At 41.3% G+C, this 26,695-nt stretch overlaps 1 protein-coding gene across 1 annotated transcript in view; it reads right to left on the minus strand.

The window, feature by feature from the left end:
• DNAH11 (dynein axonemal heavy chain 11) overlaps nucleotides 1-26,695 on the minus strand; it is a 404,290-nt gene that overhangs the window by 225,103 nt on the left and 152,492 nt on the right. Inside the window, exons 33-37 of the mRNA XM_077491239.1 lie at nucleotides 25,431-25,591; nucleotides 21,934-22,090; nucleotides 21,705-21,850; nucleotides 21,488-21,604; nucleotides 16,483-16,621 (exon numbers count right to left, since the gene is read on the minus strand). Coding sequence (XP_077347365.1) covers nucleotides 16,483-16,621; nucleotides 21,488-21,604; nucleotides 21,705-21,850; nucleotides 21,934-22,090; nucleotides 25,431-25,591 — 720 coding nt within the window. The remainder of the gene's footprint in view (nucleotides 1-16,482; nucleotides 16,622-21,487; nucleotides 21,605-21,704; nucleotides 21,851-21,933; nucleotides 22,091-25,430; nucleotides 25,592-26,695) is intronic.

Here is a 26,695-nt window from a genome sequence, read left to right on the forward strand (position 1 = left end):
TACGCTGACGTGCAAACTGTGTCCATTCTAACCCCACTTTCCCAGAGACAGGAACTCTCACTATTACACTGGTTAAAGAGGAAGTAAACCCTAATGTGTTTACTTCCTCTTTGTCTCCCTGAAAAGGCAAAGCATAATGGGCTACTATGCATCGCATAGTAGCCCATTATGTGTCACTTACCTGACACAGCCAGCGATGTCACCGCTGTCCCCTGTAGTCCAGAGCGTCCATCTTCTTCCTGGTATCGCTGCTCCGGCCACTCACAGCGCCGGAGCAGCGATGACATCACTCCCATGCATGCGCACGGGAGCCGCCACTAACGGCATATCGCCGTTAGCATATCGCCGTTCGCGGCGATAGTGCGCCTGCTGTCACTGTCTTTTAGTAAATATCTCCTAAACCGTGTAAGTTTAGGAGATATTTCTTGGACCTACAGGTAAGCCTTAATCTAGGCTTACCTGTAGGTCAAAGTGGTTTGTAAGGGTTTACAACCACTTTAAAGTACTATGAGGGCTGTACAAAGCCAGACAGAGTGTTTTCTTTAGGTGACAGTCATACTGCCAAACAAAAGGCCATGCTAACAAAAGAAAGTTAGCAGTGTTTGGCTAAGCTACTTCACCAGCTTCAAATGGCCTGCGCAGAGCTGACCTACAAGATGTCATTACACAATGCCACTAAAAATACCTCCGACCAGAAACCCCTCCTTCCCAGACATAGACGGGACCCTATAACCATATGGGCTCAAGAGGAGTAGCATCCTCTGCCCCACCCTTAATCGAAACACCACATTTTTTTACTTCATCTGCACATTTTTTTGCATTAAACATCTTCCGAAAACATTGTTCTTTATAAAAGATAGGAATTGCCTGTATACTACTAATTACATTTTTTTATATTTCACATTCTCCCCAGTAATATTGCAAATTAAATGATCAGCTTGATGAATAACTGATATATTAATAAAAATATAAAACCATGTTTTACAAACAAGTCATAAAAGTGTTCCTAATGTCTGTCTTTCCATTACCTAAAACTGTAAGAAAAAGTTTAATTATTCTGTAATTGTTGCAGATTGAAAAACGATAATATGCTAGCAGATGGCATACATGTCATCTGTATGCCTTAAGGCAGCCATTGTAATAAACGGTATAGTATATTTTATTATAAATTGCCTGTCTTATGTCGGAATGTCTGTATTGTATTGTAATACAAGGTGCTTATTACCTATGACACAGAAACAAAGCACTAACTAATTCTAACGAGAACATGTTCTGACTAGTAGCTAATGACGCGGTTTCCTTAAAGTACAATTATCTACTCCAAAAAACGATAGCGGGCAAAATGTGTGAATAACAGAATTGGAAATAGGAAATTAATTGCACATATACTGTAGCACCAATGAAAAGTTTTTTTCATTAACTATGCTTAAAAGAGAACTAGTCATGACTGGGCTTATGCAAGAGGCTGAATATTCAGGCTTTAAAGCGATATTAAACCCAAAACCAAAAATTGAATATATTGCAGCTTAACAATCATTAGATGTGATGGTGCATTCATTTTCTTTTTTCAAGCATTTTTCACCTGGTAATCTGACCAGTAACACTACACGCCCTGTATCAGAGTGACCCCACTCTGGATGAATGAGAAGAGGAGACACAGCAGACAGCAGTATTGTCAGTCTAGAGGGAGGGGAGTGGTAAATGTACAGTAGATTTAGATACACTGACAAAGTGAAGCCAAACTCCAGCTAACACTTTATAATCAGTTATCAAAAACATGATGTGTTTTCCTTTTAAGATAAAGGTTTTACATGAATAAATACAAGTTGATCATTCTGAGCACCCCTGGCAGTGTTAAATGGTTTGTCTCATCTCTGTAAACAGATACATCTGGAAGAGCATTTATTCTTTTGAAAAACAACAGACTTACTGGCTGGATCACCAAATGAAAAGAGAAGAAAGCAAGCCTAAAAAAAATAAAGCTTATGCAGCCATCACATCTAAGAATTGGTAAGCTGCAATATAAGAAATGCTTGCTTTTGGGTTTCATACTGCTTTAATTAATATAACTGTGCAGGCACCACTTCTACAGTAACTGGTGCGGTTTCCGGGTCTGGTGTTGAGTGGCTGCCCTGCTGCAAAGTGAAGACAGGCACTTGGAGACTGTTACTCCCATTGAAAGTTAACCACTTGCCGTCCACCCTATTACAAAATGACGGTGGCAAAGTGGTTTCATAATCCTGATCGGACGTCATATGACGTGCTCAGGATCGCATCGCGGCGATCGTTGTTGCGGGGTGTCAGTCTGACACCCTGCAACTACGATCTCGGTAAAGAGTCTCCGACGGAGACTCTTTACCACGTGATCAGCCGTGTCCAATCACGGCTGATCACAGTGTAAATAGGAAGAGACGGTGATCAGCTTTTCCTCACTCACGTCTGTCAGACGCGAGTAGAGGAGAGCCGATCGGCTGCTCCTCTGACAGGGGGGGCCTGTGCTGATCGATTATCAGCACAGCCCCCCTGAGGATGCCCACACTGGACCACCAGGGACGCCACCAGACCACCAGGGATGCCCAGGATAAGGTATGCCACCCTAGACCACCAGGGATTCCAGTCAGTGCCACAATGGATGCCAATCAGTGCCCATAATGGATGCCAATCAGTGCCCACAATGGGCATCAGTGCCCACAATGGGCATGATTGGCATGCATTATTGTTTGGCACTGATTGGCATCCATTAGTACAGTATATTATAATACAATGCCACCTATCAGTTCCCATCCATGCCGCCTATCAGTGCCCATCCATGCCACCAATCAGTGCCCATCCATGCCCACCTGTGCCGCCTATCCATGCCCACCTGTGCCAACTACCCATGCCCACCTGTGCCGCCTATCCATGCCCACCTGTGCCGCCTATCCATGCCCATCCATGCCAGCTATCAGTGCCAATTTGTGCCACCTATCAGTGCCCATCCGTGTCGCCCATCAGTGCCACCCATCAGTGCCGCCTATCAGTGCCCATCAGTGCTGCCTATCAGTGCCACATATCAGTGTCCATCAATGCCCCCTCATCAGTGCCACTTCATTGGTGCCACCTCATCGGTGCCCATCAGTGCCGCCTTATCATTGCCCATCAGTGTATCCCCATCAGTGCCCATCAGTCAAGGAGAAAATTTACTTATTTACAAAGTTTTGAAACTGAAACAGAAACAAAAAAAACAATTTTTTTCAAAATTTTCGGTATTTTTTTATTTGTTTAGCAAAAAATAAAAACCGCAGAGGTGATCAAATACCACCAAAAGAAAGCTCTATTTGTGGGAAAAAAATGATAAAAATTTCATTTGGGTACAGTGTAGCATGACCGCGCAATTGTCATTCAAAGTGCGACAGCGCTGAAAGCTCAAAATTGGTCTGGGCAGGAAGGTGTTTAAGTGCCCGGTATTGAAGTGGTTAAATAGAAAGGGATATCTTGCCTTATTTGATTTGCACACTAGATGGCGCTGGTTGCCTTATACAACATGCCCTTGTTTGCCCTGGGTCTTATAGCCTCTATGTTATTTTTAACAGGGGTTTCATGTTCTATATTTGCAGTGGCTCCCGGTTTTTAGATGGGTTAAGTTTGGTCTGTCCCCTCTTTATCATGACTATGAATATGTAGTGCTTACTCTTGAGCTAAATATGGGTGATTGTCTTTTGGTTGTGTGCATGCGCCGGGCTATTACATAGGTGCACTTATGTGTGTGCCATAGTAAATACTGTGGGGCCCTCTGTCGCATGCATGAGTGCGAGTGCGCATATGCATGGTGCATATGTGGATGTGAGGGCTAATAGGCGTGCACACAGCTGCATCATTGCATGGCACAGGTGTGGGTGCTGCAAGAGATTTAAACCCCTTCGATTCAGTGCAACAGTGGGCTGCATCTGATCAAGGCGTGACGCTTCCTGGGACCTCCTTTCTGGCAAGCAAACTACAGGAAGTGAGCTTGGAACTATGTTTGCTAGTTGAAATTGACTGTAGCTCTCATTTGATTTGGTGTGGTGTAGGTGTTTCCAGCAAGAGATACAAAAAACAGGGGACCTCCTGGGGGCCACATTTGAGGCTCGGATCTACATTGGCTTTAGCTTATACACCCCCCCCCCACACACACACACACCTTTAGTGGTAAGTGCACTGATTTTCCACATTTGTTTTGATACTTGAGTTCCGTTTGGAAGGGTCCATATACAGTGGGGATCGAAAGTTTGGGCACCCCAGGTAAAAATGTGTATTAATGTGTATAAGGAAGCCAAGGAAAGATGGAAAAATCTCCAAATGGCATTAAATTAGAGATTAGACATTCTTATAATATGTAAAAAAAAGTTAGATTTTATTTCCATCATTTACACTTTTAAAAAATGACAGAAAACAACAAAATGGCGTCTGCAAAAGTTTGGGCACCCTGCAGAGTTAATATCTTGTACTGCCCCCTTTGGCAAGTATCACAGCTTGTAAATGCTTTTTGTAGCCAGCCAAGAGTCTTTCAATTATTGTTTGAGGTATCTTTGTCCATTCTCCCTTACAAAAGTGTTCCAGTTCTTTGAGATTTCTGGGCTGTCTGTCACATACTGCTCTTTTAAGGTCTATCCATAGAGTTTCAATAATGTTGAGGTCAGAAGATTGTGAAGGCCATGGCAAAACCTTCAGTTTATGCCTCTTGATGTAATCCCCCATGGATTTTAAGGTGTGTTTAGGATCATTATCCATTTGTAGAAGCCATCATCTCTTTAACTTCAGCTTTTTCACAGATGGCATCAAGTTACCATCCAAAATTTGCTGAAATTTTATTGAATCCATTTTTCATTCTACTCGTGAAATGTTCCCTGTGCCACTGGCTGCAATACAACCCCAAAGCATGATTGATCCACCCCCATGCTTAACAGTTGGACAGAGGTTCTTTTCATTAAATTCTGTGCCCTTTCTTCTCCAAACGTACCTTTGCTCATTCCGGCCAAAAAGTTCTATTTTAACCTCATCGTTCCACAGAACTTGTTTCCAAAATGCCTCAGGCTTGTCTATATGTTCATTTGCAAAGTTCAAACGCTGATTTTTGTGGTGAGGACGTAGAAGAGGTTTTCTTCTGATGAATCTTTCATGAAGACCATATTTGTACAAGTATCTCTTTATAGTGGAATAGTGTACCGCAACTCCAGTGTCTGCCAGATCTTTTTGGAGGGATCGTTCGGTCAAACGTGGGTTTTGAATTGCTTTTCTCACAATCCTGTTAGCTATTCTGTCTGATATTTTTCTTGGTCTTCCAGATCTTGCTTTAACTTCCACTGTTCCTGATGACCTCCATTTCTTAATTACATTCCGAACAGAGGATATTGACATCTGAAAATGCTTTGCTATCTTCTTATAGCCTTCTCCAGCTTTGTGAGCGTCAACTATTTTCAGTTTCAGTTTTCTAGACAACTGCTTAGAAGAACCCATGGTGCTGATTGTTGGGGCAAGGTCAGATGAGTCTGGCCATTTAAAACCTTTGAGATTGACATCACCTGGTCTTCCCAGACGATGATTGAGAACAATCCATGACACTGGCAGGTCTCAGCTTTGCAAAGGGGGCAGTGCATGCTATAAATTCTGCAGGGTGCCCAAACTTTTGTAGATGCCATTTTTTTGTTTTCTGTAATTTTGAAAGTGTAAATGATGGAAATAAAATCTAACTTTTTTTGACATATTATAAGAATGTCTAATCTGTAATTTGATGCCATTTGGAGATTTTTCCATCTTTCCTTGGCTTCGTTATGCACATTAATACACATTTTTACCTGGGGTGCCCAAACTTTCGATCCCCACTGTATATGGGCCCCTATAGGATAGGATCTGATGTTGAAGTTGTCCCACTGCTCTCCATACATACAGGGGGGATTAGGTTATATACCACCCCCTTTTATTCTCTTCACTCTCATTTTATGGAGGGCTGAAGGGGCTATTAATGTGTCTCAGTCATTTGGACTAATACCCATATTTTCATTTATTGCCAACAGAGGGGTGGATTCTTAACCTGTAATTTACACCGGCCTGTATACTCTGTGGAGGGGTGAATTACTTTCTGGGCGTGGGTCGTTAGAGACCTTGTCTTGGCATCCAGCTGCATCTGCATCTTATATGATGTATATATTATTATATACATCATATTATTAATTATTATATTAATAAAATTACATTTTATTAGTCTTATTTCATGTGTTGGTGTGTCCCATTTAGGGTTTTTTCTTGTTTCAAGTGAAGACAGGGAGTCGATCATTCAGCATGCATAGTTGACAACAGTGCTGAATTGGCGGGACATTCACAGAAATCAGACCGATATCCCGGACTGAGCCTTCCCCGGGCAGAATCCTGAAATCCGGCGGCCAAGAACAGGGGTTTGGCACCAGAGCAGAGGCAGACTGAGTGTATTGTGTTTACATCCAGTGTGGATGGTTACGCCTGACACTCTCTCGCTACTTGGAATGTACAGTACAGTGAAGAGGGGATAACAGCTCCGGGAAGGATCTACACACACAGAACCATGTGGAGCTCCCTGGTATTCTTCAATAGTGGCGGATCCAGTGTCGGCACAGCACCAAAAGGTCAGCCAGGTTAGACCTATTAATAACTGCTGTGTAATTAGTATGTGATCTTATGGAAGCACTGACCAATGATCAGTGGTTCTTATCTGGGGGCTGGAACTGTGACTTGGGCCCCTTTCACACCAGCGGACCGATTGGGTCCACCTGTCCATTTTTTAGGCAGACCCAAATGTCAATTTACACCCACCTGCATCCGATCTGGGCTACCAGTGTTAATTTTGGCAACAAATTTTGATTTAGTTTTAGTCTTGGTCTTAGGACTAAAATGACATTTTAGTTTTAGTCCCATTTTAATCTTCTGCAATTGTTTTAGTTTTAGTCGTATTTAGTCTAGCACCTGTCTGCATTGCATTGTTGTTAGTGCACGTTTAGCAGTATTACAATTTAGCAACATTTCTCTGTCCTCTTCTATCTTTCACTCTCAAATAGAATTACTACAGCTTAAAAACGCTTGACGCGGCTTAATGCTGTTAACGCTCTGTACTGATATCTCACTTTTGGGACTTCCATGGACCCGGCTGTATAAATGGTATAAATCAGTTATGCTTGATTTATACCACTGTTTGTGAGTATATACTTATATACATTGTTTTATTAAACATTTCAAAAGGTAGTGCGCTAGGTCGGTGAGCTCTCTGTACCTTATCTAACAGTTTTCCATTTGAGTTCCCCCGGCCTGCTATGATCGGCAGCACAGCCTGTGTGGAAGTTGATTCAGTTGATGAATTTCTGACTGCATGTGGCCGCACTTATTTCTCACAAGCGACGGAGATTTGGTTTCCTTCCTTTTTCATTCATTGGATTTTAGTTCTTTCAGTAATATAGGTTCAGCATTACATGTGGATGATAACTAGAGTGGTCTGCATGCAAATACTGTCTGCCTAGGAAGACACATGCCTCCAAGACAGACATACATCTATCAAAACATTTTGGCATTTGCATAATTCCTCGCAAGAGCCAGCTCGCTGCTTTTATCAGGCAGTGTTCATTTTGACATCAAAATTCAATTTAGTTTTAGTTATAGTCTTTGGATTTAAATGCCATGTTAGTTTTAGTCGTATTTTAGTCATCTGAATTGTTTAAGGTTGAGTCGTATTTTAAAAATCTAAATCTAAAATCTCCAGTACATTTTAGTCATCTAAAATCGAATGGCTTTAGTTAAATTTGAATGCATTATTTAAGCATTTCTTTAGAATTGCTAACCTCATTATATACTCTTGGAGTAAAAAACGAATAATATATTATTTATGGTATTAGGTAGGGAAGGGCAGAACGACCCCCTGTTCAATTTGCACCAGAACTTTCCAAAATCGGGAAACGAACCCCATTGAAGTCTATGGGACCCGAACGTGAAAAATCGAAAGTGCCCATTTTGCAAGTAATTGGGCATACAATGATTATGGGGGTCCAGGTACTGCCCTGGGGGACATGTATCAATGAAAAAAAAAGTTTGTATAAAACGTAATTTTTAAATGAGCAGTGATTTATTGATGCTTTAAAGTAAAAGTATAAAAATTAAAAATTCCTTTCAAAATGCCGGGGGGGGGGGGGGGGGTCCCCTTATTCCACTTGTAAAGTGCCACATCTGTTCTGTGTATAGAAGCTGCTGCAGCAATAATTACATATAGTTACATAGTTGGTGAGGTTGAAAAAAGACCATCAAGTCCAACCTCTTTGCGTGCTTTTATGTCAGTATTAAATTGTATATCCCTGTATGTTGTTGTCGTTTAGGTGCCTAATAGTTTTTTTTATCGATGCTCCCTGCTGAAACCACCGCATGTGGAAGTGTATTCCACATCCTTTCCGCTCTTACAGTAAGGAATCCTCTACACAGTTTAGAGGTTAAACCGCGTCTCTTCTAATTTTTGGTGAATGTCCGCGTGTCTTTTTAAATTCCTTTTCGCAAAGAAGTTTTATCCCTATTGTGGGGTCACCAGTATGGTATTTGTACATTGAAATCATATCCCCTCTCAAGCGTCTCTACTCCAGAGAGAAAAAGTTCAGTGATCACAGTCTTTCCTCATAACCAAGGTCCTCCAGTCCCTTTAATAGCTTTGTTGCCCTTCTCTGGACTCTCTCCAGTTCAAGCACATCCTTCCTGGATGGCATACGCCAGGTGAGGCCGGACCAGAGTCTTGTAGAGTGGGAGAATTATTGTTTTATCTCAGTTCTGCAGTTAATCCCCTTTTTAATGCATGCCAATATTCTGTTCGCTTTGCTTGCAGCAGCTTGTCATTGCATGCCATTGCTGAGCCTATCATCTACTAAGACCCCCCAGGTCCTTTTCCATCCTAGATTCCCCCAGAGGTTCACCCCCTAGTAAGTAGATTGCATTCATATTTTTCCACCCAAATTCATTATTTAAAATGTTTCTACATTAAACCTCATTTGCCATGTACAGTGAAAATAAAGTCTACACACCTCCGTTAAAATGTCAGGTTTCTTCTCATGTAAATAAATGAGACAAATATATATAATTTCAGAACTTTTTTCACCTTTAATGTGACCTATAAACTGTACAACTCAGTTAAAAACAAAAACTGAAATCTTTTCAGTGGAGGGAAGTAAAAATAAAAAAATAACATAATATGGTTGCATAAGTGTGCACACCCTTAAACTAATACTTTGTTGAAGCACCTTTTGATTTTATTACAGCACTCAGTCTTTTGCGGTATGAGTCTCAGCATGGCACATCTTGACTTGGCAATATCTGCCTACTCTTCTTTGCAAAAACACTCCAAATCTGTCAGATTGCGAGGGCATCTCCTGTGCACAGCCATTTTTAGATCACCTCACAGATTTTCAGTCGGATTCAGGTCTGGACTATGAATGGGCCATTCCAAAACTTTAATCTTCTTCTGGTGCAGCCATTTGTTTGTGGATTGGGATGTATGCTTTGGGTCTTTGTCATGCTGAAAGATGAAGTTCCTCTTCATGTTCAGCTTTCTAGCAGAAACCTGAAGGTTTTGTGCCAATATTGACTGGTATTTGAAACTGTTCATATTTCCTTCTACCTTGACTAAGGCCCCTGTTCCAGCTGAGAAAAACAGCCCCAAAGCATGATGCTGCCGCCACCATGCTTCACTGTGGGTATGGTGTTATTTTGGTGTGCAGTGATGTTTTTGCGCCAAACATATCTTTTGGAATTATAGGCAAAAAGTTCAACCTTGATTTCATCAGACCATAACACATTTTCCCACATGCTTTTCAGAGACTTTAGATGTGTTTTTGGAAAGTTTAGCACGGCTTGGATGGTTTTCATCGTAAGAAAAGGCTTTTGTCTTTCCACTCTACCCCATAGCCAAGACATATGAAGAATACAGGAGATTGTTGTCACATTTACCACACAGCCAGTACTTGCCACATATTCCTGCAGCTCCTTTAATGTTGCTGTAGGCCTATTGGCAGCCTCCCTGGCCAGTTTTCTTTTCTTCTTTTCATCAATTTTGGAGAGATGTTCAGTTCTTCATAATGTCACTGTTGTGCCATATGTTCTTTACTTGATGCTGACTGTCTTCACACCAGCTGAAGCACCGCAGGACACCTTTTAGCCTGACTCATTAAATAGCCCTATTGAACGCTTAGGGGGTACTTGAGGTTAATAGGACATTTCAGAAGAGGAGGAGGAGGGGGTAGAGCTGACGAATATGGCATCATCACCAGCTGTATGGAGACATGGGGGCACAACAAGCTGCAGCATTGAGCCCTGTGCTGCATCCTTTCGAGTTGCAAGCAGAGTTACCCAGTGTGTTGTGAACAAAATATATTGTGCCTGCCGATGCTGTACCACGTGGCAGCAGTAACATGGACTTTGCGGCTGACGACCTTGCCCAACAATGCCACAACATTGCCTTCCATGTTATGGTAGAGAGATAGAATGACCTTACATGAAACAAAATAGTGTCTGGGAACCTGCCATTGTGGTACAGCACATTTTGCAAATTCAGGGAAGGGGGCAGAATCCACCAGGCGGAAAGGCAGAAGTTGTAGAGCCAGCAGCTTTGACAAGCTTGCATTTAGACTCTGGGCATGTGGGGGGCAGAGACTGTATTTTTTTTTCCCGCTGCAGGAGATGGGGCAGAGACATTTGCCGGATATAATCTACAACTGGTTGCGTGCTGCGGGGACATGTGCTGAAAGGACCTGGGACATCCTGCGCTATACCATCATCCCTGTCAGTGGAGGCTGCTGAGAGGTCATGAGGTATAGCAGGGACAGACTGAGGTAAGTAAGGAGGAGGAACAGATTTGTGCCCCTTTTGTGTGTCTTTTAGGTTACCAACAGGCTAAGTGGTGGGAGGTTAAATTCCTTGTCAAGCATGTGGTACCAAAATGGTTGGTGTTTTTGCCACGTTTGATGTGCTTGAGACAAAGTTTGCAAATATTATTATTATTATACAGGATTTATATAGCACTGACAATTTACGCAGCGCTTTACAACATTAGGGCAGACATTACAATACAATTCAATACAATTTGATACAGGGGGAAATCAGAGGGCCCTGCTCGTTAGAGCTTACAATCTAGGAGGGAAGGTCAAGTTATACAAAAGGGTAAAAGCTGTGGGGGATGAGCTAATGGAGAAAATAGTGCAGTTGTTAGATGGAGGCAGGATAGGCTTCTCTGAAGAGGAAAGTTTTCAGGGATAAATTTGGAGACAGTCTGACAGATTGGGGTAGCGAAATCCAGAGGATGGGCAAGGCTCGGGAGAAGTCCTGGAGGTGGATATGGGAGGAGGTGAGGAGGGAGCTAAAGAGCAGGAGATCTTGGGAGGAATGAAGAGGGCGATTAGGTTGGTATTTTGAGACTAGGCTAGTGATGTAGCTGGGGGTAGAGTTGTGGATGGCTTTGTAAGTTACTGTTAGTATTTTGAATTTAATTAGTTGGGCAAGTGGCAGCCAATGGAGGGATTGGCAGAGAGGGGTAGCAGACACTGTGCGCAACAGTGCGACAGCTGCACATGTACTAAAAAAGGCACAGACAGCTGAGCTGTGGGAAGTGGGCCGGGATAGAACAGCTCCACAATGTGATGGGAGAGCATGGCTGCTCTCTACTTTTCCATGATTCCTCGTTGGGGTTGTGCCTCACCCTCACTTTCCTCCTCTGCTCTATACGGCACCAAAGTCGAGTCGGTGACCTCATCATCTCCTCCATCCTCATTACCACTGGAGACAACTTGGCAATACACTGCGGCTGGAAGAACATGACTGCCGATTTGTGTACCAGTGTTCTCCCCTCTCTGTTGGCTCATGCTCCTGCCTTCACCAACCTCAGAGTCAGAACTAACATCTAAATCGAGTAATGACTGTGCATCATCAAGGAGCAAATGGCTGATGCTGTGTTCAAATAACTCCACCGACTGCTCCATGCCTGATGCTGGGGCTATGGCAGAAATAGCTGTGGACAAGGAGGCAGGTTTTGCCACTCTGGCAGCTACAGGGGACTGCACTAGTCTCTGCTTGGGTGATGGAGGATGAGGAAGGTTTAGTAAGCCAGTCCACCACCTCCTCTGCATGCTGTGGCTGGATAGCATGGGCAACATCACTAAACAGATGAAATGATGCCCTGCCTAAGGACCAACCACGTCCACCTTTGCCTGTAGACACATACGCTGCCGGCCCCCTTACAGTGCCATGGGAACTTCTGCCTCTCCTTGTTGTCCTCCCAGACATGATTGGGGGAGTGGGGGGGTGCTTATTAACAAAAATGTAATAAAGATGTGTAAATGTGTACGTGGGTGCACTTTAATCAATGGAAAGTGGTGTTTGGTGCACTTTAATTTGAGTATTTATGACGCAGACACACTATAATATTGCAGTAACGCACAGAACTATACGGCATTAAACTTGCAGTAATGCACAGAAATATATGGCGTTTAACTTGCAGTAACACAATTAAATATACAGCGTTACACTTGCAGTAACGCACAGAACTATATGGCATTAAACTTGCAGTAACGCAATGAAATATGTGGAGTTAAACTTGCAGTAACACACAGAAAAAAAAACTGTTAAACTGGTCACTACACTCACACTGATTGAACTTTCCCTGCATTCACACTAATGTAAAAATTAATGGTCGCACAACACTCACACTGAACTATCCCTAGATGCACACTAAACTGATATTCTACTGACAATAGAATCAGAATAGCACACTATAGAACACTAACTGTCTAGAAGCACTGAACAGAGCCCTGTTCAATCTCTCTCCGTGCCGCTATCACACTACAAATGGCCGCTATAGAAAGAATACTTTTATAGTGTGGGTGGGATTAAGAGCAATGAGCCATGATTGGACACAGTCATCATGACAGCATCCAGTCATGGCTCTGACAGTGCTCTCTGTCGTGACTGGATGAAGCTTTCATTGCTTCAGCCAATCAGGGTTTTCAATGCACTGTGTAGCGGTGCAGTGCATTGTGGTCGTTCAGCGGGCCGAACAAATGGTCGAACGACCTGATAATTTGGTTGTTCGAAGAACTTCCAAACAGCCAATGTTTAGGCCCAAACTCATGCTTGGTCCGAACCATTCACCCATCCTTAGTATTAAAGCGGTTGTATAGTATTTTTTTTAACTTTTACCTACAGGTAAGCCTATAATAAGGCTTACCTGTAGGTAAAAAAAAATATATCCTAAACCTGTATGGTTTAGGAGATATTCCCCTCACAATGAGCTGCTGACTGCAGCGGCGCATGCGCACAGGGGATTCTCGGCTGAAAGCCTGGCATACGCTGGATCCTGCCGCCAAGAAATCTCCGGAGCCGCGATACCCGATAGCCGCGATACCCGGAAGACATGCCGAGAGAACGTCACCTTCCTCAGCATGGATCGGGTGAGATGTTGGGGCCTTGTTCTAAGGTAAGTATTTCATTATGAGCTAGTATGCGGTGCGCATACTAGCTCATTATGCCTTTTGCCTTACAGGTCTGTTAAAAAAAAAAAAAGTCAGCAGGTTTACTCCCGCTTTAAGGTTTGAACATGCACTACAAACACTTAACAGTTGTGATATAGAACGTCTTTATAAATAAAACCAAGTTTCCTAAACAGACAAACGTATGACAAGCTTTTTGACAAGCAAAACTACAACTTGAAAATATAAAAAACAAAACAAACAAACAAAAAAGCGGTAAACTCTATTCACTGTAATGCCATTGCACATATTACCTGAATATATTACCAACATTAAATACTAAGAAAAAAAGAAGATGAAAAGCCTTCTTCTCAATTTTTTTTTCATTTAGCAGCTTAGTAGATGCCCCCTACATGTTCTTATGTGGTAGTGCAGTGTTAATTTTGATGTCAAATTTCAATTTAATTTTAGTCTTTTGACTATAATGCCATTTTCGTTTTAGTCGTATTTTAGTCTTTTTTACTAAAATGCTATTTTAGTTTTAGTCATATTTTAGTCATCTCAATTGTTTTAGTTTTAGTCATATTTTAGTCTACTAAAATAGTATTAATTTAGTAGATGGAAATATTTTAGGCGACAAAATTAACACTGGTATCAGGGCTGAGAGCTCTGGAGAGGAGTACAGGGTTATGTAACATTTTCAGCACCCTGCCAGCCCCTCCCACTTCCCACAATCTCCTTGCATGCATAGAAAAGCACAGAGGACCAATGATATTACTGGGTTTAAAAAAAGGTTGGTAACTAAAATGGTACTCCTCTCCTCTAAGGCAATGTGCAAATGGATCCTGTATATACTTCAAGAATGGTAAATCCACAGGACTCATTCATAAAAATAACAGAATAACAGCAAACAACCCCTCATGGTGCAGTATATCAAACCAGTATAAAAGTTTATTCCAGATAAATCAGAACACTCACATTTAAAATGAATAAAACAAGCGTGTCATAAGGTAAAATGGATGGATGTTTCCAACCCACAATATGGCCGTGGTCCGTGTGCGAGTATCGACGTGACACCTGATCCCAGGCTCCACCTTACGCTTTTCGTCTAATTAGATCAGCATTAGGGGTGTTGCTGGCAATCAAAACTTCCTCTCATTTAAAATATTATAAAATATTATCTTCTTTGACTGGCGACGTTTAACTAGATCTACATGTCTATATTCCTTTGACTGGTTCCCTGAACCATGCAACCATTAACTACTTGCCGACCAGCCTCTCATGCTATACAGCGTGAATCACCGTAGCTGTACGGTGGGCACTTTAAGGGCTATAGGCGGCACGACCCTGGAGCCAATGAGTCTGGCCAGTGGCCGCAATGTCCGCCGGCCACCTGCGATCGCTCCTCAGAGAGCCAGATTGGGGATCTGTCAATGTAAACAGACAGATCCCCATTCTGACAGGAGAGTAGAGAGAGATCTGCTGTTCCTAGTGATCTGGAACAGCGATCTCTCTCATCCTCTAGTCAGTACACTGCCCCCACAGTTAGAAACACCTCCCTAGGGAACACTTAACCTTGATTGCTCCCTAGTGTTAACCCCTTCCCTGCCAGTGACATTTATACAGTAATCAGTGGCTATTTTTAGTTCTGATTGCTGTATAGATGTCAATGGTCCCAAAAAAGTGTCAAAAGTGTCCGATCTGTCTGCCGCAATCCTACTAAAAATCTCTGATAACCGCCATTACTAGTAAAAAAAATGATAATAATAAAAAACCATAAATATATCCCCTATTTTGTAGACGCTATAACTTTTAATATACACTTATTGCAATTTTTGTTTACCAAAAATATGTAGAAGAATACATATTGGCCTAAATGGATGAAGACATTTTTATTTCTTTTTTTTTTTTTTTCATATTTTGTTTGGGTACAGCGTCAGTTAAAGCGACACAGTGAAGTATCACAAAAAATGGCCTGGTCATTAAGGGGGAAATCTTCTGGTCCTTAAGTCGGTAATGACCTTTGCAGACTCTTCACCCGTGAAAGCTGCAAGGCGGATAGTGGATTCTAAAATGAACAGATGAATGCAGAGTGGCGGCTGGCCGGCCAGGAGGAGAAAAGCTGTACAGCTGATCTCATGGTTCAGGGAACCAGTGAAAGGAATATAGACATGAAGATCTAGTTACACGTTGATTGCCAGCCACGCTCCTGACGACGTTCCTATTGGACAAAACGCATAGGGTGGAGCCTGGGATCTGGTGTAATGCGCGGACCACAGGCATCTTCTGGGTTGGAAACATCGGTCCATTTTACCTTATGACATGCTTGTTTTTGGAATAAACTTTTATATTGGTTTGATACCATCCTTAAGGAATATACAGGATCCATTTGCACGTTGCCTTAGAGGAGACCAGCCTGTGGATTATCATTGTGCCTGTTTGAACACCTATAACCTAGTGGTCCATATTTTGGGGTAAGAGGCCCGGTGTGTTGGTGTTCGGTGGAGGATTTATAAATATTCACCTCTGTCTGGTTATACACCTCCGGTAAGATATATGGCCTTTTATAAACTCATGTGCTGTTTACCTAGCAGTGTCCAGGGACACCTTTGAACTTTTATGTTTCATTTGTCTTTTAGCACTGCATATTTTTTTCTTTTCATGTTTATATTGTTACCAGCAATTTATGTCAGCTACTTTTTAGAGCCTAAGCGCAGTGAATACCCCTTATCTAAAATGGTATTATGTTGATGAGGGGGGAAGAAAGATACAGGGAAGGAAAAATATAAGCAGATTAAACTTCAGCTTTACATGTTCAGATTTCTTATATAAGAAGTTATCTGCATAAGTATTTTCTCATTTTAAATATGGCTTATTTTTTAAGTGAAGGCCAGAACTCATTTTTCTCGGATGGATCTTACTATATACATATAGCAGAACATAGGACAACATTAACTTCACAAACAAGGATGACAACAACAAGAAATCTGTAGATCACTGTATGAAGACGTACCTGTTTAGAAAGTAGCTCCTTGCACAGCGTGTACAGCGTAATAAATTTTCTGGCCAGTGGACGGGCATCAAGGAAGCCTTCAGCGATCAGCATAATTTCACAGATCAATTCCGTGTCTGGCACCACCATGGCACAAGGCCTATATAAGACGATACATACCAAAGACATCAATACTGAATCATTTTTACTGAAGAAAAAGAATTAAGACCCTAAATATTTTACTCTTTCTTTTTTTTCTATACTTGTTATATTGAATATGAGCTTCTGCCAACTGTCTTTAGTGATGGGAATGTAAAGTGCAGCCTGTTAGGTGCTGAGTCAATATATTGTTGCCTCTGTTATAATTACACTTCTCTCTGAGCATTGAATGACAGCTTTCACAGAACAGTGACACAAGTAAAGACTCATAATTGGATTTTGTCTTCCATATTTGTACCTGCCATTTATTATATGGAAGATTACATCTGTACACTTCTAATAACAGAAATATAATGGGGAAGTTCTACACCCACAGCATCCACTTTTTTGATGAGAATCTCTCATTGCTATATGATTATTATTATCGCTCTATTTTTAATCATTAACATTGGCACAATGAGTATAATGTGAAATTCTGCTATTCTATGCTGCTCAATATATTCATGTATGATTTTAGCATAACACGTTTTATGGACTTAAAACATACTTTAAAATCAGGGGAAAATCATGGGTGCGTGTTGTACACCCATCCCTGCTGTCTCTGAGGGAAGAGGAGCGAGCGTGACTGAATTACATAGAGCCATGATCTCCTGTGTACAGAGCGCTCCGTCACGGACAGCCACGCTACCTGGCCCCGCATTGGGCCATTATTCTGTCTATCATATGAGCAGGGTCAGGAGGCGTGTCTGTGAGTGATGATGCACTGGGTACACAGGAGATTGTGGCTCTGTGTAATTCAGAGGCGCTCGCTCCTCCTTTTCCCTTGGAAACAGCAGGGGTAACCCAACACTGGCGAGGCTGCAATGATGGGAAAGGTGAGGCTGCAGATGGGCACTGAACAGGCTGCATTGTTCAGCAATTTAATAGCTGCAGATGGGCACTGAGCAGGATGCATTGTTGGGCAATTTAATGGCTGCAGATGGGCACTGAGCAGGGTGCATTGATGGGCAATTTAGAGATAGCAGATGGGCACTGAACAAGCTGCATTGTTGGGCAATTGAATGGCTGCAGATGGGCACTGAGCAGGGTGCATTGTTGGGCAATTGAATGGCTGCAGATGGGCAGTGAGCAGGGTGCATTGATGAGCTGTGACCCTAATTTTGCTTTAAAGTTATTTATTTAAAATGAAAGTTTTTTTCCTTAAACTTCCCTCCTAAAATTTGGGTGTGTGTTATACACTGATAAATACGGTAGTACTAATTACTTACACCAGCAGGAAACCATATACACTGCTACAAAAAACAAAACGACTTAAAAAAGGACTCACAACTTTTACCTAACTGAACACAAAGTGCCACAATCCTATCTCTGCTGGTACTCAACTATACTGTAGGTGCTACGCTTTTTTTGAAGCAATAACCCACAAAAGTTATTGCTTCTCAACTACTCCAGCCTGAATTTTATGCATGGGGGCCATTGCTGAAGATTATCACTGCAATGACAGCTGTCAACACTTGAGGTAACAAAATAGCTTAAAGTGTAAATTCACCTTTTCACAAAACAATGAAAAGGTGAACACACACCCTACACATCCCCTGGTCCCCACTGCACTGACCTACATGGGTGATTACCTGTCACTGCTCATGCAGTCGGTGCATCAGTCTGGGTATTTGAAAAGCCCACTCTTCTTTCCCTTCTTTCCTTAGGCTTCCAGGACAGATCAGAGCGATCTCAACTGACCAATCAAAATCACTCTGTTTCATCCTGGAAGCCCTAAGGAAAGAAGAGGAAGAAGAGTGTTGCTTTCAAATCCCCGGCTATGTTGGCAGTGACAGCTAACCACCCACAAAGGTACGTGGGGACTAAGGTAAAGATGTAGGGTCTTAATTTATCTTTATCTTTTTTGTGAAATAGTGAACTTACACTTTAAAGCTGACAAAATGATCCATGCAGTGGGACTTCTACCCCTAACTTCCCCCCTTTCTGCAACAGTGCAAGAATGATTTCTACGGCATCTTACAAAAGCTGTTTTTCTTACCTTACCACTCGCTCTCCTGGCAGCACTTTCCTCTTCCCTCCTGGCCTCGGTTATTTTACTGTACCTTTAAGGAGGAAAGGGCTGCCCCAGATGAGTCTGCTTTCTCTTTGTGCATTGCTATATATGTCCCATAGTTGAGAAACACTGATAGTTTAGTTAGGGGCCACACTTATCAGAGGTGCCTTAATGCAGCAGTGTCACTAATGCATGCAATACTTGCAACTAAAGCCTCTGTTTTATTTTAACCTGAATGGTTGACATAGATTCGTTTTTTTTTGGCTAGCTTAAAGTGTTGGGGACCCCCAGTGTACCGTCCTGTACATTGCCTTGCCAACGTGCACCTTTCCCTTTTTTTTGCTAGTTTCAAGCAAATTAGAGTCGCTGTCATTTTATTTTTCCCTGCCTGCTTTGTATGCAATGTCAGAGCTTGACATCTGTTGGAGCATTAAAAAGAAGTGGTTTCAAGGTGATATATGGTGAGGGTAAAGCCTGGAAGAGTGAGGGATACAGTCAGCACAATTGCATTTTTAAGGTGCCCTAAATTGTGTTTGAGGCATAAGTCCCTGAACACATATGGCCCTGAATGTGAGTACCGCTTGGTGCATAGTTCAGCCTCGCATGTTTCATACTTGTGCCATCCGCGTGCCAGAAAACAACCCTTAAAGTGTCTTGTTATAAATTTACATCAATGAATGAAAAGTAAATATACATATATTGCATTCATTCACAATATTTTGGTTACATTTGTTTATGAATTTCAGATAGATAGATATTCTCAGAAAAAATGGCGAGTGGGAGAAAAATAGGGGAACCTTATATTGTGTAGTTTCTCTGCTTTACATAGCCACAAATGACATAATATTATTTGCCTCTACTTACCTCTGGATAGGCTGCAGTAAACCATCAAAATGGTATACAACCTGTCATCAAGCATGTGGAGAATATCTCTGTCCCCATGCAGATTTTCTTTTGGTGGATGGTCATACTCAATGCACAGGGAGAACCAGACCTTAGTCCCTTTGGGTGGGCTGTATCAGGAGTGGTTGGTGGGATAAGAGATGTGCAATAAAAAGTCAGAAAACGCTTATGTTGTACAGGTGCCTAGTATTGGTTGATATTGCATATGGAGTAGACAATTAAAAATATATTGTGCACAAAATATTATCTATTTTATCATTTTAGTTAGATTAAAACACCTTGTAAAGCATTTTGTGGCTACTCACTACTTCTTCGGGACAGGGGCATCCCATACACTTCATTCGGGGCTTAGAAGAAAGCTATCCATGGTGAGAAGAGTATTGAGTGGCTATGAAAAGTGTTATATGGTGTCTTATTTATTATCTCTAAATTATTATTATTATTATTATTAATAGTTTTGAAAATACAGTACATATAGGTTCTTGGAAAAAAATGGCACAACATAAATTTGTTAGCATGTATTTTCACAACTAAAAGGAGGAAAGAACATGACAAGACCAGATACAGGGGGAAGAGGGGATTGCACTGGCTGCAGGATGTTTCACACTGTGACCAGAATCATTTTTTTTAGATCAGATTATAGGACAAGTTAACATTTTAATATAGGAAAAAACCAACAAGGCATCCAATTACCAGTAAATGTGCAAACCCCTGCACCCAACTACGTGGTGGATAAAAAAGAATACCGTAATAGCCCTTACAATAAATACCAAACCAGCTGCCACCCAAAAGTGATATCTTACACTTTATAAATGGTAAATAGTAAATATATAGGGGGTGCTAGTATGTGATATTAGTACCCTACCCAATCCTGCACCCTGTATTCTAAACAATACTACACAATAACCAGAGATGAGAATAAACCTTATGTGATTAATAAATAAAACTACTAAACACAGTGTCCACAACAATAAAATTCTTCAATATATGCCAATATCTCTTCCACTGTACTGTGTTACTTCACACCCAATGTGCTCATGTGACTGGATCACTCATTGGAAAATGAGGACCGCTTTGAATGTCAGATTTTGGCACATATTGAAGAATTGTATTATTATGAACAGTTTAAAGTATGGATACTGTGTTTAGTCATTTTATTTATTAATCACATATGGTGTATTCTCATAATCTCTGGTTATTGTGCAATATTGTTTAGAATACAGAGTGCAGGAATGGGTAAGTTACTAATATCACATACTAGCGCCCCCTATATTTTTACTATCTAATTACCACCACAGGCAGCCTAGGTATTAGACCATATACAGACATACCCCACTTTTAAGTAAACAATGGGGTTTATTTACTAAAGCTGGAAAGTACAAAATCAGGCTCACTTCTGCATAGAAACCAATGAGCTTCCAGATTTTATTACCAACGCTTAATTGAACAATCTGGGGTTAGAAGCTCATTGGTTTCTATGCAGAAGTGAGCTGGATTTTGCACTTTCCAGCTTTAGTAAATAAACCCCATTGTGTACTTAAAAGTGAGGTATGCCTGTATGAGACACATCAGCAGGCCTGTATTTTAGAGGTTTTTGCAGTTATTATTTTGAGGCTTTTTTAGATTATATGGTGTTTTAATGTAATTACAACAATCAAATAGATTTTACTATAGAGATAACGTTTCTTTATTTGTCTGCTCCTTATGCAGGTTCCACCAACATTAGGTGACTTTGTAACACAAGCATCTTTAAGAACCTCTCATAGATAGATAAATAAAATAAAAAAATAGGACTTTTTTGTTTTTGCAATTACAGTGCCTTTCCTGGAAACAATTATGTTCCTAGTATTGAAGATAAAAAAGCAACTAGTATAAGTAACAGTAGGTGGCGATAGCGCTCCAGCTGCTTGCCTGAAAAGAGCCTTGAGATTCTCCGGCAGTTCTGTGCGGCCGGCATAGCCAGGATTCATCGTGATAAATATTCCCACTGATGGCTTCAATGTGATGTTTTCTCCGAGGAATAGAAATCTGTCAGGTGGAGAGGGACAAGCCATGAAATGCGTTCCTGGCAAAAGATTACATTTTGATTTGATGTAAGTTATCATTTCTAGATAGAAGCGCGACTTGCCTCTTTTTCTTGTTGCGAATGGCATCTTGAATACTTTTCACTTGTACGGCAACCACTGACAGAACTTCCACTGCAATTCTGTTAAATTCATCAAAGCATCCCCAGGCTCCTGTCTGCGCCAGACCTTTATAAATATTTCCTACAGACTGCAAGACAAATTGCGATGAGGCCACACTGTGAGAAGGAATGTTTTAGGGAGCGCAGATTGTGAATTTGCCATTTCACTTACTTTATAATCCATCTGTTCAGAGCAGTTGAATACATATACCATCACCCCAAGCGCCCGTCCTAAGTCTTTAGTGGTTTCGGTTTTGCCTGTTCCAGCTGGGCCTGCAGGAGCGCCACTCATGGTCAGGTGGAGGGACTGGGTCAGAGTTATGTAACACCTAAGAAGAAGCAAGGAAACCAAGAATTGGAGACTGTGTCAGAAACTCATACATAGGAGATCTCAGTTTATAGAATGCAGCAAAATAGTTTTTCAGACATCAGACATGGTTACAAATTATATTTCCATTTAGTTTTTAGCCATGGAATATCAATTAGATGATTTATGAAAAATGCCTCACCTGTTAGAAGTAGATTATAGAACATATTTGAAATCCTTAAAACCGACTATGCTATATAAAAATATTGTTTAAAATAGTCACCTACCAGCTTTAAAAATAAAAAATACAGCTATAGCTACAATACTCATTTCCTCTCCAAGGCTATGCCCTGCAGACTCACCAACTCTGCAATTAAGTGCCAGTCATATGAAGGGCTTGTTCACCCCTTGTCCGTTGAGTTGCACGGTTCTGAACACCACCACTCATGCAAGATGTGAACAGGACACATAGAAATCAATTGTTTTCTATGTACTCTGTTCACATTATACAGTACATGTGTAGTGTTGTGTTAAAAAAAAACAGACATGATGTGAAAAGGTCCTAAAGGTTGTATGATGAAAAAGTTATTGAATAAGATGTCATGTTTTCCAAGCACATTCTAAACTTAGGCTGGCCAGACACTATATAATCTTGTACAAACTCTATTAACAAGTATGTAATGCCCGATTGCATACAAGTTGATTGAATAGAATAGGTAGGTCCTCATAATACATAATAATGATACACCTGAAGTCGATTGTACACAGATTGTATGGTCAGACTGGTATGTGAATGGTGATCCAAAGTCACACATATTACAAGCTTTTTTTTTTATTTCAATTTTTTTTTTCAGTATCTCAATTTTGTACCATTCAACCTAACCCTAAAAAGTTGTACAATTATACTGTAATGTGTGTTTTGTGACCAACAAAACAACAAAATAAACTTTATGCTGAGCAGTCCACACTGCAAATATCCAACGATGGCTCAAAAGACTGTATAGTAAGAAAAGAAGTTCATGTTGAAATGACGAGGCTTTTTTTTACCCATCCTGTAAATACTCCCTTTTCACATATAGTGTGGTGACCTGCGTTTTACTGCACTGAAAGAATGTCAGTCACCACTAGGACACACAGAAAACAATAATTTTCTATGTGTAATATTCACAATGCAACATACCCCTGAGGTGTGGTGCAGTGACACATGCTGCATTTTATCGCAGCACACTGGACAGGATCCAGTGTGCTGCGATAAAATGCAGCATGTGTCATTGCACCACACCTCAGGGGTATGATCCGGCACACCGCGCTGCTGTACCGTGACATGAATGAAGTGTCGTGATAACAAAAGATTAAAACTCCTCAAGGTCCAAATGTTTACTGATACCAAAAATGATGAAGAATAGGATTTGTAGAAAAAAATTGTATGAGTCACTGGAAATATATTGAATACAAACTCCAAATAAGAGCTCCTAGTTTGAACTACTACTCCTATGCACACCGTGCTTCTGTACAGTGACATGAATGAAGTGTCACTTTTGTGCATTTAGGATACAATTAGTAAAAAAAAAAAGGGGGGGGGGGGGCTGTGTGATGGCCTGAAGCTTGCATCACACTACCCCCTACCGCCAGCTTGCTGCAGCTGGAATGGGCAGCTGCCACATGCTAAACTGCTGCAGGAGCTGTCCATTGCTGAGTGACCGGGCCCTAAAAAGTACATCTGAAGGCAAAACCAATTTTTTTTTTCACTTTAGGATGTAGTGAGGAAAGTTTAGACAACTGCAGGTCCCTTCAGTTTGAAGACGTTTTTTCTTTCTTTTGTATCTCTATTTCAAAAAGTGAAGTTTTAGAAGTAGTTTTGAACTACTATAAAAACTAAAAAACAAACAACACAAAAAAAAAACTGTTTGGGATTTAGATGTGCTGAAAGGCTGATATTTTCATGTACGGAGCATAGTGCATTATTAGGAAGCTGCCAGACTGTTTTTTTGCCTACCCTGCACCTGTTCAGTTAAATAGAACATGCTGTATGAGATTAGCAAAGAAGGATGTTGTTAGAATTGGACATCTGATATACCGTCCAACAATGCTATCCTTTGTGTAGCGCTGGCTCCTGACGAGCAGGCGCTATGGTTTTTTGAAAAGTTAATTTGCCTGAAACCACAGTTGGGTTTCTGGACTATTTCTCTAAATTTCTGGTTTCAGTACCAGTCCAGCTGGGTTGCACTGGGTTCTCCTTGACCGCAGGTGTCACTGTCACCCCCGGCAAGAGTAGAAACGCAGTCTAGCTGGGTGCACTGAATGTCTCGGAACCAGCCCAGTGGTAGTGTTTTCTTGCTGTGCATTCTAGGAGGTGGTATTTAAGGTATCAATGCCACTTGCCACTTGGCAAGAGAGCTTTTTATTTTCTGTCTGTTCGGTTCTGGTGGTCCTCCTGACCCAGCCCCATGGCCCTCCTGGCCTGGGGTGTGGAACCATGCATCCTGAGTCTTGGGGCCGGCTGGCCCGAGGCGACGCAACTGCAGGGACAGTCCTGACTGGATTTTGGGGCCTACTGATGCAAGGGTGGTCTGGTGCCGTCTCATCTGAAGGGAGAGGCCCAGCAACTGAGGAACCTGAGGAGAGGACTCTTCAGGAGAAGGTCGTGCGCAAGGCTGGCTTCTCTGAATAAGCCTGAAGGATCAGCTGAGAGAACCTGGTACCGTATGTTAGCTCTTTAAATTTATCTACGTCCCTCAGTAATGCTCAAGAGTATATCACAAGTCTATGGCAGAGACTTTGTCGAGCATCCTACCAGATGCTAGGCCTAGTGAGAGGAGGTCTATCCAGGGGCTGTTAAATCCAGCTGTGAAACGGTCTTTATTCTCTGGATTTTCTCTAAGGACTTCCATAATTTCTGCAGTCTAAGTACCTGAACTCATTCCTAACCCACTATTCTTTATTGAAAGACTGTTTCTTTTACAAATAAATAACCCAAAAGAAGATTCAGTGTCAGTCTCCACATTCTTTGGGCCATCTACCACTGGAACCCCTAGACGGAGAAGTAAACAAGAAGGTAACGGTAAGCCCAACAAAAACAGCAGCTCCTTCGGGTGTCAGTGCTACATTTGCATGTGCCTACCTTCCCTGCCAGGCCAAGATATAGCATGATATAGTAGTGAGAACAGTTTATTCAAACAGTAATCCAAAGCCAGCAACCAAAATTTACCTTTTTTGTCTGGCTACTGCAATCTGATATCTGGGAGGCCACTATGAATGATTGAATTTTGCTAATCATTATTGAGATTTGCTTTGATTTATTGAATAAGCCCAGCTTTGAATATAGGGGTTCCTTTCATTTCCAGTTCAATACAGTAACTCACCTGTCAGTAAGAGGCGTAATGACTAGCCTGGGTGTATTTCCTAAGTACTCATATGAATACTGGAACTGAGCATCACATATGTTGGCAAAGCAGTGCTTCAGTTTGTCATCCCAGCGATGCCTCAGCTGAGACAACCAAGCAAAATCTTGAACGTTGTTTACCTGCGAGGAAAATAAGTTGCAATTACTACCAGATGCCATCACTACAAAAGAGCTACAATATCAAAAAAACTGCCATCTTCAATGGTAACCAACATGGAAATGAAACTTTGTAGAAAAGCGAACCTGCATTCTACTTACAGTCACAGGCGTCATACATAATGCACATGAACCTGTATTTGTGATCTACATGTCCTAAAATTGTTAGGGACTTTTTCAAACCTATGTGCATGCAGTTGATAAGATTTCCATGGTACAGAAATTTAAATAGGGACAAAGACACTCAATACATGTGCTATTTACCAAACCTTACCAGCCAATCTGAGTGACAGCTCAGGTCTTGTACCCCTCTACACAGCACTGCATGGTATGTGTTGTAGAAGCTGCCAGTGAGGGCAATGGTGCTAAGTAATGCATCTGAGTGACACCTTTGATGGTGGATGGGCCTGAGCAAGACTGAGCTTGTTGTTTAGTATATTAGGCTCCATACCTGGGGTTAGAGGCAACATTTTTCCAGATTCTTGTTTAACAAAAATAAAAGAGTGGAAGATGAACTACCTCCCTGCTTACATTTTTTTCAACAGGGTGGGTTTTTATAGAACATAATTCAAGCCTACAGACAAGATCCCTAGGTTCACTCATCCCTATTCTCCTTTTTACCCCTCTTCTTCCTCCTCTTCGATACCTTCCCATATTTTCTATCGATCTATACATTCTGTAACTACAAATGGTGCCATGATATACAACATTTTTTTGTTTTCAATATCTGTGACTGCTAAAATGGCAACCGAGAGCTGGCATGTTTAACTTTTGCAAGAATTGTAATCTACATAAAAAAATGTAAAAGTTGAATTAATAAAAAAGGAGGGGGCTGAATCATTTTTATTTTTATTTAGGGAAGCCTTTAACATCCCTCTCACCTGTTGCAAAAAAGGATTTTTCCCATTGTCATCACTGTCATTCTTTTGAATCTGATATATGCATGGCAAAAGCTACAGAAATATGAGGTCTGTCCAGAAAATGTCCAGCCAATGTTAATATACCAAGATTGGTTTGAGCGACATCTATGTAACTTGGCAGCCAAGAAGAGTGGACTGGAATGCACAT

The sequence above is a fragment of the Lithobates pipiens genome, unplaced genomic scaffold (genome assembly GCF_037356315.1).
Source record: "Lithobates pipiens isolate NorthernLeopardFrog02 unplaced genomic scaffold, aLitPip1_a1.2 Scaffold_19, whole genome shotgun sequence".
Taxonomy (NCBI): Eukaryota; Metazoa; Chordata; class Amphibia; order Anura; family Ranidae; genus Lithobates; species Lithobates pipiens.